We start from the raw sequence: 14,237 nt of genomic DNA, 5'->3' as shown, positions 1-14,237 counted from the left end.
ATGAATTAATGATGGAAGATTCCTAACCAGGCTAGAAGGCAGGTGCGTGATAGAGTTGGCTTCACAATGAAGGAAGGTATTTTGGCCCCGAGGGTCAGCTTGTGTCCACAGATGAGCTGTGGGAAAAAACCCCAAAAAACTCACCAATACATTTACAGCGGTTTACACTCAGTGTACTAAAAGCTAATTATGAGTACTTTACCTGCCAGTGTGAGGTGAGCTCTGGTTTTGTCACTTTCTGTGGGGAGAAAAAAGTCCTCAAAGGCTTGCTTCACCTCCGGATTGGTTAAAGCCAGCAGGTCGTCAGTATTGTGGCAATGAGATGGACCAATCAGACTGCAGGAAAAGATTCAAGTGTAATGCTTATTTAAAACTTTGTAATATGGCTTAAAACTCTAAACACACTCTGATCGAAACCTGAGACAAAAACTTAAAGGGAAGAAAAGGGAAAATAAAGGATATTGTTTATTCTTATTAATATCTGAGTTGTAAAGAAAGAGAATGCAAATAATTACATAATAACAATACAGTATTATGAATTATTAAAGGAATCTCAAGAAACCACACAGACCACTGCCTCTTTTTCCATGAACACAACGTAATATGTCATAAAACTTAAATAATATGCTTATATGCTCTGGGCTTATACCTTTGTAAACTCTGCACTATGCGGGTGAAGGTTGCCATAGGAATGCGTCCTTTGGGCTCTCTGGACAACTGCAGCACTTCCTGCCATGTGACTTGTCCATCCCGTAAAGACAAATCATTGCATGTGTTCAACACAGAGTATAAATCTCTCTCCTTCAGGCCTGTGGATGAAAAGGAGGAAATGTTGAGGCAGAGTAGGTCACTTTAGTTTACGCTCACTCCTCAAATCAGACTTCTGGTTAGAAGGAGTGTATGAACATTGATTGAGCTATTATACATATAAGATGAGATTTATTAAAGTTATTATTATTAAAAACAACAACAACAGCAACAAGTTTTTAAATAAGGTTTCATCTTATTTGAAGTGTTTTCCAAAAGTCTGAGGCAACAACTATAAAAGGTACACTGCATTCAATGTGTATACAGCCAGGAAAAGATTTGTGTTTCTGTGTGTGGACAGAGCCTGTGAAACAGTTTAAGTGTGGAGTTGACGCTGTATCCAAACATAAATGACCTCAAAAAAAGAGGTTATTAGGCGACTAATAAGATAGAAAGAGGAAAATGGTGAATTTCAATGAATGTCTCTGTTTACTAAGTTACTACTTCATATTTAGTTTACAATTAAATTTCCAAAGGTGGAGGTATTTAACTTTGATGAGTGGAGGTAAAAGTTATGGTGTTGTAAAAACATGATGATACGATAGTAATTTGTATTTTACACCGTGTATGTACTCTGTAGGGGTGCAACAATACTCTATCGATATTGAACCGTTCGATACAGTGCTTTCGGTTCGGTACCCATATGTATCGAACAATACAAAATAAATTTTATATTTATTTTATCAACTTTCCTTCTGATGATGCTGTCTGTGTTGAGCGCTCAGTGGATCTGCGCTCCACAGTGCAGCCTAGGCGGAGTAGTCGAAAGCAGATTCACTGAGCACAGGGCAAGCTAGCGAGACAGAAGTTAAGCTCTCCTTGCAACATGGCAAATTGAACCTCCCCCACCCTCATTCAGATTTGGCGTTTGGAACTATTTTGGTTTTCATGTGAGGTATGACCCTGAAGGTAAGCGCGTCATGGACTAAAGTAAAACAGTATGTTGGATGTGCCACGCAATGCTCAATTACATGGGTGGGAGCTAGTGTGTTAGCGCAGTTAGCTTGTTAAGGTGTTGGCCGTCCAGCCCCATGCATGGGCGATCAGCGGTAGCTAGTTAACGGAGATTTGCCGTGTTGTGGCGTTAACGTCATTTCAACCAGATTTACGCTGACAGCACTAGTGGGAACACAACAAATATGACTGCACATTTACACCGACATCATCCTAGTGCAAAGACAAGTGGAAGCAGACAAAAACAACAAGCACGCATGCTACAAACTTTACCCGAGTCATTTAGACAGCCGTTAGCACATGATTCTTCTTATGGGGACCTGATATGTTTAATATGCTGCTGAGAATATAGCCCAGAAGAAGCGTATAGTATAGCTTTTATTTTGGAAAGAGCCATTTCTCTGTAATAAACTCTTTTCCAAAGATGAGTGATTCCTCAATCAGATACAGGGTTCGCAAAATCGCCGACATCCCGATTTTTCCAGTCGGGCTACCAAAATCTATCTCTGCCCTGCCCGTCAGGCTATCGTAGGAAGGAAAAATATATGTCAATGGTTTTGCATTCTTTCGGAAATGTAGCTGGGTAATTATGTCATTGGCGAGCCACCGTCAATATGTGACATATTGAAATCGCGTTTGAATTTGCGCTTGTTTTTTGCTTTCACTTTGCAATCCTGCTAACTGTGTATAGAGAGCGACAGCACTGATTGGTGAGTGATGATAATTTGCACACCAATTCCTCTGACATAGTCTTATCAATCGTTAGCTTACTATGCAAACATGACAAGTGAAATCTCCCGCAGCAAGCTTAAACATGTGAGAGGTTGATCGCGCAGAGAATCGCTGAGCGTTATGTGAGTGCGTGTGTAAAAGCAGCAGGATACATATTGTAGCGGGTCAGGGCTGTTCGGGGTTCTGTTTGTACAGTTATGTTTTGTTTATGTTGCCATAGTGACGGGTGACGCCCTCTCGCTGCAACGGTGTGTCCTTCCGGGGTCAGAGGGCGCCCTGTGTGTTGTTGCTGTTGTTGCTGTGCTGTTGCCGCACTGAGCAGTTAGCTAGCGGCAGTGTTCTTCTGCAGATGTCAATAAACGGCTGTGATCCCTGGCTAGCTCACGGGAAGCAAGACCAAACGATACCTCCGTCTCCTCGTTGTCTGAGCTCGCCACATTGGTGTCAGAAGTGGGATGATGGTGGCACCCCATGTTCTGACCCGAGTGACTTTTCCCCCGCCGGTCGTGACCGGCCGTGACCGGCCGGTGTGCCAAAAGAAGGCACCTGGACATTTGCAGGACTTTGTGTGGGGTAATGGGGTCGTCGGGGACGACTGACCCCTTAGGTGGGGGCTATGTAGCGGGTCAGGGCTGTTCGGGGTTCTGTTTGTGCAGTTATGTTTTGTTTATGTTGCCATAGTGACGGGTGACGCCCTCTCGCTGCGACGGTGTGTTCTTCCGGGGTCAGAGGGCGCCCTGTGTGTTGTTGTTGCTGTGCTGTTGCCGCGCTGAGCAGTTAGCTAGCGGCAGTGTTCTTCTGCAGATGTCAATAAACGGCTGTGCTCCCTGGCTAGCTCACGGGAAGCAAGACCAAACCATACCTCCGTCTCCTCGTTGTCTGAGCTCACCACAATATTTTAGTTCTGCTGAGCCAAGTAAGACAGCCAAAGAAAAGCTTGCCACAAAACGGAAAAGTTATGACAAATCAGACTGTAAGGCAAAAAGAAAGTGCAGCTTTATGGTTTCATGGACAAAATAATTTCTGTGGCTGCAATATGACAAGCGAAATAACCAGGGCTGCACATAAGTGGTCCGCAGGTGCGCATTCGCTGTCAAAATAAAAAACGGGCACAAGATAAGAAGTTGCAACGCGTGTTTGCATACATAAGATTTTCAGGAGGAGGACAGACATTTGTTTAGAACTCTTAAAGATGTCGAAGAAGCAAGCTCCTTTAAGCAATTACTGTGATGTTCCTCTACCTCCAAAGAAATGTCAAAAGGAGTCCGAACCACAAAAGAAGCACGTATTCTCGGAAAAGTAGTTGCAGGAGGTGAGCTGGTTTCAAACAAATGATGAACGCACAGAGATGTGGTGCGGAATGTGCCGTGAAAATTGAATAAATGACAAATTAAAAAGGCATGAACGTTTTTTTTTAATCGAAAAAATATCGAACCGTGACACCAAAGTATCGAACCAAACCGAACCGTGAATTTTGTGTATTGTTGCACCCCTACTATCTATTCTTATTCAAGAATAAATGTGCAGTTAACATATGATATTGGGACATCAATCATACCTGTGGTGCTGACAGTGAGTGTAGCCAGGGCCCAGCGGAGTCCCAGCATGCCTCTGTACTGTGAGCAGAGTCTCTGCAGGCTGTACTGCACCAGCTGTCTCAGAGACTGCGGCAAGTCCTGCAGGCTCTCCTTCAGCTAGGACGCAAACACAGAAGCCGCTTTCACACATGAACTCCAGACAATGATGTACAAAGATGCCTTTTCTTAAATATAGGATGCAACTAGTGTGTACATAAGAAGCTACCTCTGCACACAGGAGGTGGCAGGATAAAGGGCAAACAGGTAAACAACAAATTCTCCTGGCAGTTGGTTACTCTAATGGACTACTGGACATCACATGGTATAAGGAGCCGGCAAGTTGAAGACCGTTTAATGTGGGAACAGATATGGAGGCTGACAATGAAGTCTAAAGTTTAGAGGAAATGTATACCAAGCAAAATAATTTGCACAACAGTTCATTTGCAGTCAAGCAGATCCTGCACTGGTTTATTGTGGAAGAGAGAGCTGAGTGTGAATGTGTCGATTTACTGGTTAAATTACTTTTCTACCCACCTCCATGTTCCTATATGTAAAATTAAATAAATATTCAAGTATTTTAGTAATCTTCCACCAAACACTGTATTAATATTTCAGCATTTCTTTATTACCTTTATTGTAGTTACGTGTTAGATTAAAATTGTCACATAAATTAAAATACCAGAGAGAAGGGGGCTAAAGCAGTGAGTTTGAACCTTGTCAAAAGAAGCAAAATTCCTCAGGTCTTCACAAGCCAGGTGCAAGTAAAGAGGACTGACTGCTCCCTTCTTGGATATTAGTGTCTGGAGCTGGACAAACACACACAAGCATGACATAGTGTAAAGATGGATATAAAAGACAAATTTAACCATCCAGAGAATGTTTTGAATTCAAAGATATCATAAGAAGAACCTGGTTGTTGAAAGCACAGTCGCTGAGTTTCTTGCCAAATGCATCCAGTTCCTTCTGAACGATCTCCTTTCGGTCTGGCAAGGTAAGCTGTCCCAGCGTAAACAGGAGCGTCCCTTTTTTCTTGGTTAGTGTTTGTAACAGAGCTGCTTTAGACGTGATGCTCACCACCAAACAGACACCCTGTTAAGACCAGGATTATTTGAGATTAAGTGCAGTTAAAACTGAAACATACCGTAACGAAAGTAAATAAATGGATGAGCAGCCCTGCACATTACACATATAAAAAAAAGTTTATGAAGACAGGGATGAAAAAATTATGGAGAGTTTATCGCCTGCACATAAGATTTCGTTTTTGCAGGTCATCAACTTTCAAATATTTTAATGCAAAATAAAAGTTGTGCACACCAGAGGATAAAAGGATCTATTTGATTAACATGGGCTGTATCTGAACTTATAATAAGTAAAATTGCAGCAGGTCCCTTGAAATAAATGTATCCGAGTTGCAAATCTTTGCTATTTTTTTATGTGTGATGAAGCACCTTTTCTCCCCAGGTGACCCGTGGAAGCTGCTGTGGGATCCAATCAGAGCTGACCTGACCTCTGCCATCCTGGACAAGATCTGCCCCATCAACTAGCAGCACCAGAGGTTTGTTCCTCTTTATATTACTTAATGTGGAGTGAAACTCTGACAGCAAATCTCTGAGAAAAGGAAAAAAAAAAATCGGTCATGAAACAGACAGCTGGAAACCACTGTAAGGGAACAGATTACATGACCAAAAAGTTACTTACTTATACGAGTGAGGAAAAGGCGATTCCTCCTCTGTGCCCTTTATCTTTCTCAGCCACTTAACAAGACACCGAAGGAGTTTTTCCACAGAGTGTGCTGATTGGCTGGCGGCTGTAGAGTAAGAGATTACATTGCAGACGAGGTTTTTCCTGGACTTAACTCCAGTCCTGAGGGCCTCAGCTAGAGCAGCCTGTGTGTGGAAACAATAAATTTACATTTAGGCCAGAATATATTTGACCATATGAGCTCTGAATACCAGCTCAAAAGATAATGAAACAAAATAAAAATATCAAGAAACAAAGTTCGAGTTGAGGGTCGGGTGTGAACTCTATGGTTTTCGGGGTTTTTATGGTTATTTTTTTAATCGTTTTTATCGTTAACTCGGTTTCCTTGGGTCTTTTCCCGTGTGTTATGAATAAATCTTCCTTTTTTGATACCGGTACTGGTTTTATTTTGTTGAATTTATCTGCAACACCTTAAAGGCCGGTCCGTGAAAATATTGTCGGACATAAACCGGTTCTTGGCACAAAAAGGGTTGGGGACCGCTGCTCTAAAAAGCCCGCTTGGAAAATTAGCTGGAAAGTAAAGACTAAGTAAGTACGTGAACTCAAACGCATTTCTTTTCATTTCCGTTCATCTGAAAATCTGAAGATGTTTGGCCTCTTATGATAATTGGGATTGCCTGGTAGAGAGAATGAAACCTTTCCTTACCTAAAAGGTTACAGGTTAAAAATCTAACTATGTGTTTTTAGAGATTTTGAGCTTGAGTCTTTGAGAAGTGCACAAGATAATAAATGACTGTTGGCTTGTTATGCAACTTGGAGAGGAAACTCCCAATCAATTAATCAATTAGTTACAAGCAAAAATGCCAGAAAATCTACCTCGTTCTAAAACATTCAAAAAGTTCAGACGCCATAATCAATTTTGATGCCTTCATGTGGTGTTTCTTTCATTATGTCCACTTCCTACACATGCAGCAGGTTAGAAGTCTTTCAGAAATTTACCATGAAGACAGTTTTTCCTTCTCCAGGTCCTCCCTCCACCACAATCATCCCTCCTTTGGTCTGGGCCTGCTCCACCAAATCCACAGCGTTAGACAGAAGCTTCGACCTGCCAAAAAACTGCCTCTGCATCGCCTCCTGGTGGACCTCCTGCTCCAACACCTCTGATGCAGCCTCAGCCTCCTCAGCCTCCTGTGAGATGTATAATTATGAAGTGTTTATTGAGTCGATTAGTAAGGTGCAGCATTGAAGAAAATCTAAGAATAAAGATACTGAAGTGGATCATATCAGAAGATTCTACCTCTACAAGCAAAATCAGAGCTTATCAGACTCACGTCGACAAACAGCTTTTTGACAGCCATCCAAAGGTCCTCCAGCACAGCGTTGCCAAAGTCCTCCAGGTTTTTCAGATATGGTTTCCCATCCACAACGCCTCCCCACTCACACGAATAACTATACCACAGAGAAATTTAGTGAAATGTGACTTTTTCAGGACTGAAAAGCAGGAACAAAACAAGTTAATTTTCTTATTAAATTTAATTTAAATATTTAATTTATCCAATAGAGATCCGAACAGAAACCTGGACATTTCCAGGCGACTCTGTTCATATAAAAGATGTCCTTTATGACTCTAATTTGACAATAATTAACATCAACACATCAAACTTATTAGTTATTTATTATGGTCTGTGGGGTGAGACACATAAATAAGTAAAATACAACTGGTGCAATTTGCAGACCTTTTCCCTACCTGCTCATCTTTTAAGGCTTTTAACTTTGGTACAAACATAACATTTAAGACCAAAAAACAAAAGCAGAGAGCATACAGTGAAAGAGCATACTTTTAAACTACTTAGATTATGGCTTTAGTGCTATAAGCATGATTGAGACGACTCACTTTTCTGTGACCTTGACATCACCGGACAAGAGTCTTCCCTTCAGAGAGGCCATTTTATGTGCAGCGTCCGTTGATTCAGGCGCAAAATGTGATCTCCAAGCCACAGGAACTGAACTGAACACCAATAGAAATACTGGATAAAGTAATGTGATGCATTTCTGCTATACTGCTGTTGGACTGCTATACTTAAATCAACTCCCAAAAAACAAAAACCCAACATGTATAAAATGTATAAAAACATCAAATTAAAATATTAAAATACATACTTGATGATGTTCGGATCTCTAAAGTAGCAAAGCATTCGCTGGTGTGCTACGTCGGGATAAAGAGCCTGAAACTGACGGATTTCCATCTCTGTGATGGACAGACCTGCTGGGGCTGAGGCCAGCTGCAAAGAATACATTATTCATCTTTCATTTCAACTCAGATTTATAACTTAAAACAAAAGTCATCATTAAATTTAGTTTGTACATCTTAACATGTCAGGTATGTGACACATTTATTGTTATGCTTGATGTTTTTGTCTCTAATGTTATATGTTATGCACTACTACAGCACTTTAGGTTTCTTAACCTTCATGTAATCACTAATATGAATGTTCACGCGTTTCACAATAGTTATATAAAGTTATTAAACACCTATCGAAGTATCTATCATCAATGAAGTTAATTACTGTGCTAATTTATCTCCTTGAGCCTGGTTCTGCTTGAGATTTTTTCCCTGTTAAAAGAGAGTTTTTCCCTCCCACAGTCACTAAGTTCGTCCTTGTAGAGGATCAGGTGCTTGTTGGTCCATCCATCCATTTGCTTCCGCTTATCCCTTTCAGGGTCAGCTGGAGCTTATCTTAGGGCAAGAGGCAGGGTACAGTCTGTCACAGGGCTAACACATAGACAAAGACCTCAATTAACCTAACCCCACTAAGTGCATGTCTTTGGACAGTGGGAGGAAGCCGGAGTACCCAGGGAGAACCCACGCAAACACGGGGAGAACATGCAAACTCCACACAGACTCTACCATTGACTGATGGTAGAATTGAACTCAGGACCTTCTTGCTGTGAGGCAACAGTGCTAACCCCCGTGCCACCGTGCTTGTTGGTGTTTCTTTGTAATATTTTAGGGCCTTTACTTTACAATATAAAGCACTTTGAGGCAAACTGGTTCTCACAGAGACTGCCTTTATAATATGTTGCTCTTGTTATCTAAAATTTAACATCTAATTTTATATGTATATAAATATGGCATAAAGTAAGTTGTCTACAAATGTTATAATTCATGTAGGCAGAAGTCTGGTTGTTTAATGTCTGGAATATAGGATTATAATTTATTCTTGTATTGTTAGACTCAACTGTCATTTCCTTAATTATTACAAAGATTTCTTGTAAAAGATCATAACTTAATCCATTTAAGTTTAGTGTCGGTGTGACAGGTTTGGTCAGAATATTTTTCTGTTTGTTCTGTACTTTCCAGTATTTTCCCGGTCACATTTACAGAGCTTGTCCTGTTACGTCTGTTCCATAAGTCTTACCCAGCTGTACTGTGGGAGGTCTGGTAGGTCAGGTTTGGGGGGCACCTGACCGTATCTCTCCCCGAGGATTCCCACCAGCATCTGGCTGCGACACACCTCTGACAGGCATAACTCTGAGGCCCGCTCAGACTCCTCCTCTGTCACACCCCAACGCAGTTCTACCTCTTGCAAGTAGAGGCAGTGTGGTGCAGCGCGCCGGCGTAGCTCTGGGAAGACGCTCCGCACCAAGATGTCGCGTTCAGAGTGCATGTCTCTGAATGTGGAGGAGATGAACACCCGCACACCTTGCCATCTGAGGATGGAGGGAGGAACTACAGTTAAACTAATGAGGAGAAATAGGGAGGAAAAAAAACATCTTAAAATGTAAAACATACCTTAATTTTGGGCTTGTTGGTATTGAGACCAGATTGCTCGTGGTCTGAGAGTGTTGACCCCCCTCTGGTGGAGGAATGTTATATAATTTGTCCAAATGCTCCACGTGATCGAGCAGCCTGGAAGATCCTCTCTCTGCCACAAACCTGGTCAAATAGTGAAAAAAAGGATTGGGGGGGGAAATATTTATTGACTTTCTTGATAACTATAAACTTTTGTTGTATCCATACAATAATATGCAGCTGGTCATCTTAGTTTAGCGACAACTAGAAACAAAGGAACACTAAAGGCAGGTTCTGTCTATGGGAGGGGCACACTTTCGGTGTGACCAGCTGCCCCTTCCACTTCATCACTGGACGTTCCAGTGGAAAAACCTTTTTTAAACCTTATATTCTGTCATTACATACAATAAAAATCCTTATAAGCTTTGTTAATCTCATCCAAAACTTATAAGGATCCTTTTAAATTGGTTTAACTGCTGAAAACGTGCAATTTTCACATCAGGATGAAAATAAAAGTTCATTTAACTTATGCTTCCTCGAGGTGTTTCCAGATGCCTGTGATGTGGCAAAACCTGCTTCCAGAAGCACATTGACAAACCTCATTGACAAACAAGGCTAGCTCTGTGGTCGGCATGAAGCTGGACACTCTGGTGACAGTGGCAGAGAAAAGGACACTAAAAACAACTGCTGGACATTATGAACAATGCTGGGCATCCTCTGCACACGGCCATTAACAACCAGAAGAGTCTGTTCAGTGACAGGTTGCTTCTCCCCAAGACAAGAACTAACAGACTTAAAAACCTTTGTCCCACACGCCATCAAACTGTTTAACTCCTCTCTGGAGGGGAGAGGGAGGGGAAACAGGAGGACAAAGGAGGGGGGAACAACTAAGCTGTAGTGCCTCTTCACCTCACTGTGCAATACCTTTTGTGCAATACTTTTGTTAATAGTCAATGGTGCAATAGACCTCAATACATGAAATGTGCAATTCACTTGTATTTTTATTCCTATTTATTCTATTTATCCCCTTCGTATATTTTATTTATATATGTCTCTGTATTTATATATGTGTGTGTGTATATATATATATAATATTCTGTAACTGTAACTTCTGTCGGTGCTGTGCTTTTGGAAACCGAATTTCCCAGAGGAACCCACCCGAGGGATTAATAAAGTTTTATCTTATCTTATCTCTTATCTTCAACAGTGAGTGCTCAGTACAGGTCCTAGCTGGAGTTTTACGATGTTTCTTCCCATATATTTTGCATCTTTCTACTGTAACTCTAATAATAGTGTTGAGATAATGGCTTAACAGAGTAACCTGCTGCTATTATTATTAGTTTTTCAGGACATTAAACAAATGTGATATTACATTTTACTCAAGAGGCTCTTTTTCTCCAGCTTCGTGTTAAGCTAAGCTAACCAGCTGTTGATTCCAGTTTCACACTCAACCAAAAAAATATAGAAGTGGCATCAATGGTTTCATTGTGGCAAGAAAGTAAATAATCATATTGGCTAAAAGATGAACGATGACTAAACATCAAGTGAAATAAACGCTTGTTGTTATCAATATTATTATAACACCTTACTGTGCCAATGGATGCAACATTTATATTGTTTATATGAATAATAAAAAATTATGCATTTTACCTCAGCACCTGCTCACTGAAGCCTGTCAGCACTATGTGGTTCCTGTCGAGGGTTTCTGAGTTTCCATCACTAAAACCAAACATTGCAAATTATTGCATATTTGAGTTTTATCATCCCAGTGATGACCGTTTTTGCTGTTCCTGACAGAACAGCAAAAATAAATAAAAACAAACAAACAAACAAAAAAACCACCATTACCTATCTGAACAAATGTGCACTACAAGGGAACTGCTGTTTATTTCTGTCCTGTAGTTCCTGATGACAAAGCTGACTTCTGTACTTAGCCAGGACTCAGACAGCACGATGATGTTGCTCACCTGAGGTTTCAAAAGTATTTAAGTGAATTTAAGAAAGAAACTTATGTGATTGAACCTGAAAAGCAGGCAGAAAAACAGTACTGTGCCACCTTCTTACAGGAGCTGTAGATACTCATCTGTGCCATGTACAGGCACGAAAAATTCTGCAACTGTAAAGCTCATGACCCATCCAGGCAATGAAAACAGTAACTTAAGTCTATTATTAAAGCTGCTGTTTGCGAGTGAAAGGAGTGAAGTTAACAGTAGGGATACAGCAGGATTATTTAAAAACTAATCATATTAAATATTTTTGTTATAAAAATAGCTCAAAACGATATGGCAGAGAGTAAGAAAATACAGTTCAGAGAGATGTTAGTGAAAGCGTGAAACAGAAAACTGAAAGTGTAGGTGAAAACAACTCCTGTGTTACACCTCTGCAGGCAAACGCATCATCACAAACTACACATAAAAAAAACTAACCTTTTTGCTCTTTAATATTCTGTCAAAGTAAGCTGTGTCACATTCTTCAGAGTTGTCTTCATAAATGTTCTGCAAAAGAAAGCAAACTTTATAGCAGTTTGCACAGTTGTCCTCTATCAACAACTATAAGTATAGTTTACCATGCTTGGTTTAAGAACAATACTAATAGCAATAATCTTCATTTCTCAAATCAAAAACAAATAAAGATTAAGATGCTATAACAGAATATGGACCTTTATTTGCTTGAGCACACTTCTGACATTTTCCAACAGGACATCAGACTTCAGCTTTGCTTCTTCCCACTGATTGGAATAAGTTATGCACAACTCACAATCCTCTGTACTGCTGGAGATCATCAGAGCGAGCAAAACTGCAACCTCTATCTTCTGTCAAGATACATGATAAATAAATGGGTGGAGAGGTTAACAGGCTCCGTCATTTTAATATGCCAAACTTTTTCCAGAGACAAAAAAATAAATAAATAAAAATATAGGGAGTTACACTTGGAGTGAGTTTGTCATGATCCTCGATATTCGTCTTCCTGCGTTTCGGTTTTGGGTTTTCTGCCTCTTTTTCTCCATTTTCTTGTTCCTCTGGGTCAGGAGGCAGGCAGAAGTCCAGTTTCTTGATCGCAGACTGATCGTAATAGATGCCCGGAGAGAGCAGGATAAGTGTCCGTCCAGGGAGCGGAGGCACGTTGTGACGACAGGAGATCTGAACGGCAGTTTCCAGAGCTTTACGGTAACGGTCCAACAGTGCAACAGTGTAGTTCCTCTGACTGCACACATACAGAAAACTTTAGTCTTACACTCTGTGCAGATTGATTCTTTTTCTCACTACCAAATACATTTTAATCTGAACCGATCTGCAACATAAAAACATTTTCGATGTCATTATAAGCAGTTTTGTGGCAGTATATATTTACATTTTCTTCATGTGATGCTTTTGTAACCTGTGCATCACTGCAAAAGCAAATTATATATAGAAAACATCCAAACAATGCAGTGTAAAGATTAGCAAACCAGGAATGTTTTTGTTTTTTTCCAAAATTAACTAAAGCTAAAAGGAAAAGTAATTATCACCAACTCAAAAATAACATTCACATACTTGGCTTTTATGAGCTGGGCCTTCTTCATTCTATACATTCGAGAGATAAACGGCACCCTGAGTGTCAGCCTGATCCTGCTCTTTTTAGTCGTTTCCCACGTCAGCCGATTTAAGCGCTGGCTTTTGGGAATCTTCTTCAGGATGTCCATCAGGATCTTGTTGGCAGAGGGTAGTTGTTGCTGTACTGCAGAGGCTAAAAGAAAAAAAGATTGAAAGGAGAAGTGCTATGTGTGTTTTTTTGTTTTTCACAGATGTTTACACCTCATCTATGGAGGGTTACGTTTTGTGTCATTTTGCTGACATATTTTAGTTTAAAACTGGTCACATAAACTTAGCAGAAAAAGTATGAAAATTTGTGTGGCCGATTAATTCTTAGTTGTAACAATGCTCTTGGCAATAAATCTTAAACTGTTGGAAAGCCGGTTTATTTCACTTTAAATGGTCCTATTTTTGTAAGGAAAACGTATTTGTGGGTTGAGCAGCAGAGTTGAGTAACCTCCCAAAATTTCTCTGCTAATCACAAACAGCTTATTCTGCTATTGACTCTTGCTTGGTGTAGTTTATTGGATTGGATGCCTGAAGTTGATTCAGATTGTAAACTCATTACTTACAGTCCACATGTTGCAGACATCAGTACAATTGGGCCTAACAGTAAAGGGCAGACATGGCAGCCCTCTCAGACTAGAGACTGGCTGTTCCCAATTGGCCCCCAAGACTGTAGAAGACTGCCTACAGTTCCTAGTGCTGCCAGGATGAGGAAACTGTCTTCCTGTGTTGTTGTCTTCTTGGGATGCCCTCTTCATGGGCCATCTCTGACATCCACCGTTGAAACTTAGCCTTCAATTTGGAGATGGTCCTAGGGCTCACTTCAAATAATGCTGCAATTTGGTTTTGGGGAGTAAAAGCTTGAAGTTGCCCTATAGCACAGGCCCTAACCAGATCAGAACTGATATGAATTCAGCAATTGCAATTCCATTGTCAATATCAATTATCAATTTGATTTCTTAGTGATTTTCATTGGCTCTGCTTTGAGAGCCACCACCATCTCTAAGCAGCATGTCAAAGACATTGCATTTTTGCAAATAAATTGCATGCTCTGCGGTCAAATGTTTGTGAATGTTGGAGGTATTTGCTGTCTTC

General features: G+C 40.6%; 1 protein-coding gene across 3 annotated transcripts in view; it reads right to left on the bottom strand.

Annotated features, from left to right (window-relative positions):
* The window catches only part of tep1 (telomerase-associated protein 1), a 39,555-nt gene that overhangs the window by 15,877 nt on the left and 9,441 nt on the right, over nucleotides 1–14,237 (bottom strand). For all 3 annotated transcript variants that reach the window (XR_015125996.1, XM_086271433.1, XM_086271432.1), the window contains exons 12-31: nucleotides 13,098–13,290; nucleotides 12,492–12,768; nucleotides 12,224–12,376; nucleotides 11,991–12,059; nucleotides 11,413–11,531; nucleotides 11,215–11,283; nucleotides 9,565–9,708; nucleotides 9,191–9,482; nucleotides 7,932–8,053; nucleotides 7,666–7,779; nucleotides 7,103–7,220; nucleotides 6,771–6,959; nucleotides 5,769–5,956; nucleotides 5,519–5,678; nucleotides 4,980–5,159; nucleotides 4,784–4,876; nucleotides 4,052–4,187; nucleotides 650–809; nucleotides 203–336; nucleotides 28–116 (exon numbers count right to left, since the gene is read on the bottom strand). Coding sequence is in view for 2 of the 3 variants with exons in the window: in XM_086271433.1 (XP_086127559.1) it covers nucleotides 28–116; nucleotides 203–336; nucleotides 650–809; nucleotides 4,052–4,187; nucleotides 4,784–4,876; nucleotides 4,980–5,159; nucleotides 5,519–5,678; nucleotides 5,769–5,956; nucleotides 6,771–6,959; nucleotides 7,103–7,220; nucleotides 7,666–7,779; nucleotides 7,932–8,053; nucleotides 9,191–9,482; nucleotides 9,565–9,708; nucleotides 11,215–11,283; nucleotides 11,413–11,531; nucleotides 11,991–12,059; nucleotides 12,224–12,376; nucleotides 12,492–12,768; nucleotides 13,098–13,290 (2,999 nt within the window). In the remaining variant the exon portion in view is untranslated. The remainder of the gene's footprint in view (nucleotides 1–27; nucleotides 117–202; nucleotides 337–649; nucleotides 810–4,051; nucleotides 4,188–4,783; nucleotides 4,877–4,979; nucleotides 5,160–5,518; nucleotides 5,679–5,768; nucleotides 5,957–6,770; nucleotides 6,960–7,102; nucleotides 7,221–7,665; nucleotides 7,780–7,931; nucleotides 8,054–9,190; nucleotides 9,483–9,564; nucleotides 9,709–11,214; nucleotides 11,284–11,412; nucleotides 11,532–11,990; nucleotides 12,060–12,223; nucleotides 12,377–12,491; nucleotides 12,769–13,097; nucleotides 13,291–14,237) is intronic.

The sequence above is a fragment of the Aulonocara sp. 'chitande type north' Nkhata Bay genome, linkage group LG18 (assembly GCF_057382095.1).
Source record: "Aulonocara sp. 'chitande type north' Nkhata Bay isolate Kocher_YH1m ecotype deep benthic linkage group LG18, A_spYH_male_GT1.1, whole genome shotgun sequence".
Lineage (NCBI taxonomy): Eukaryota > Metazoa > Chordata > Actinopteri > Cichliformes > Cichlidae > Aulonocara > Aulonocara sp. 'chitande type north' Nkhata Bay.
This window is presented reverse-complemented; position numbering and strand designations above follow the sequence as displayed.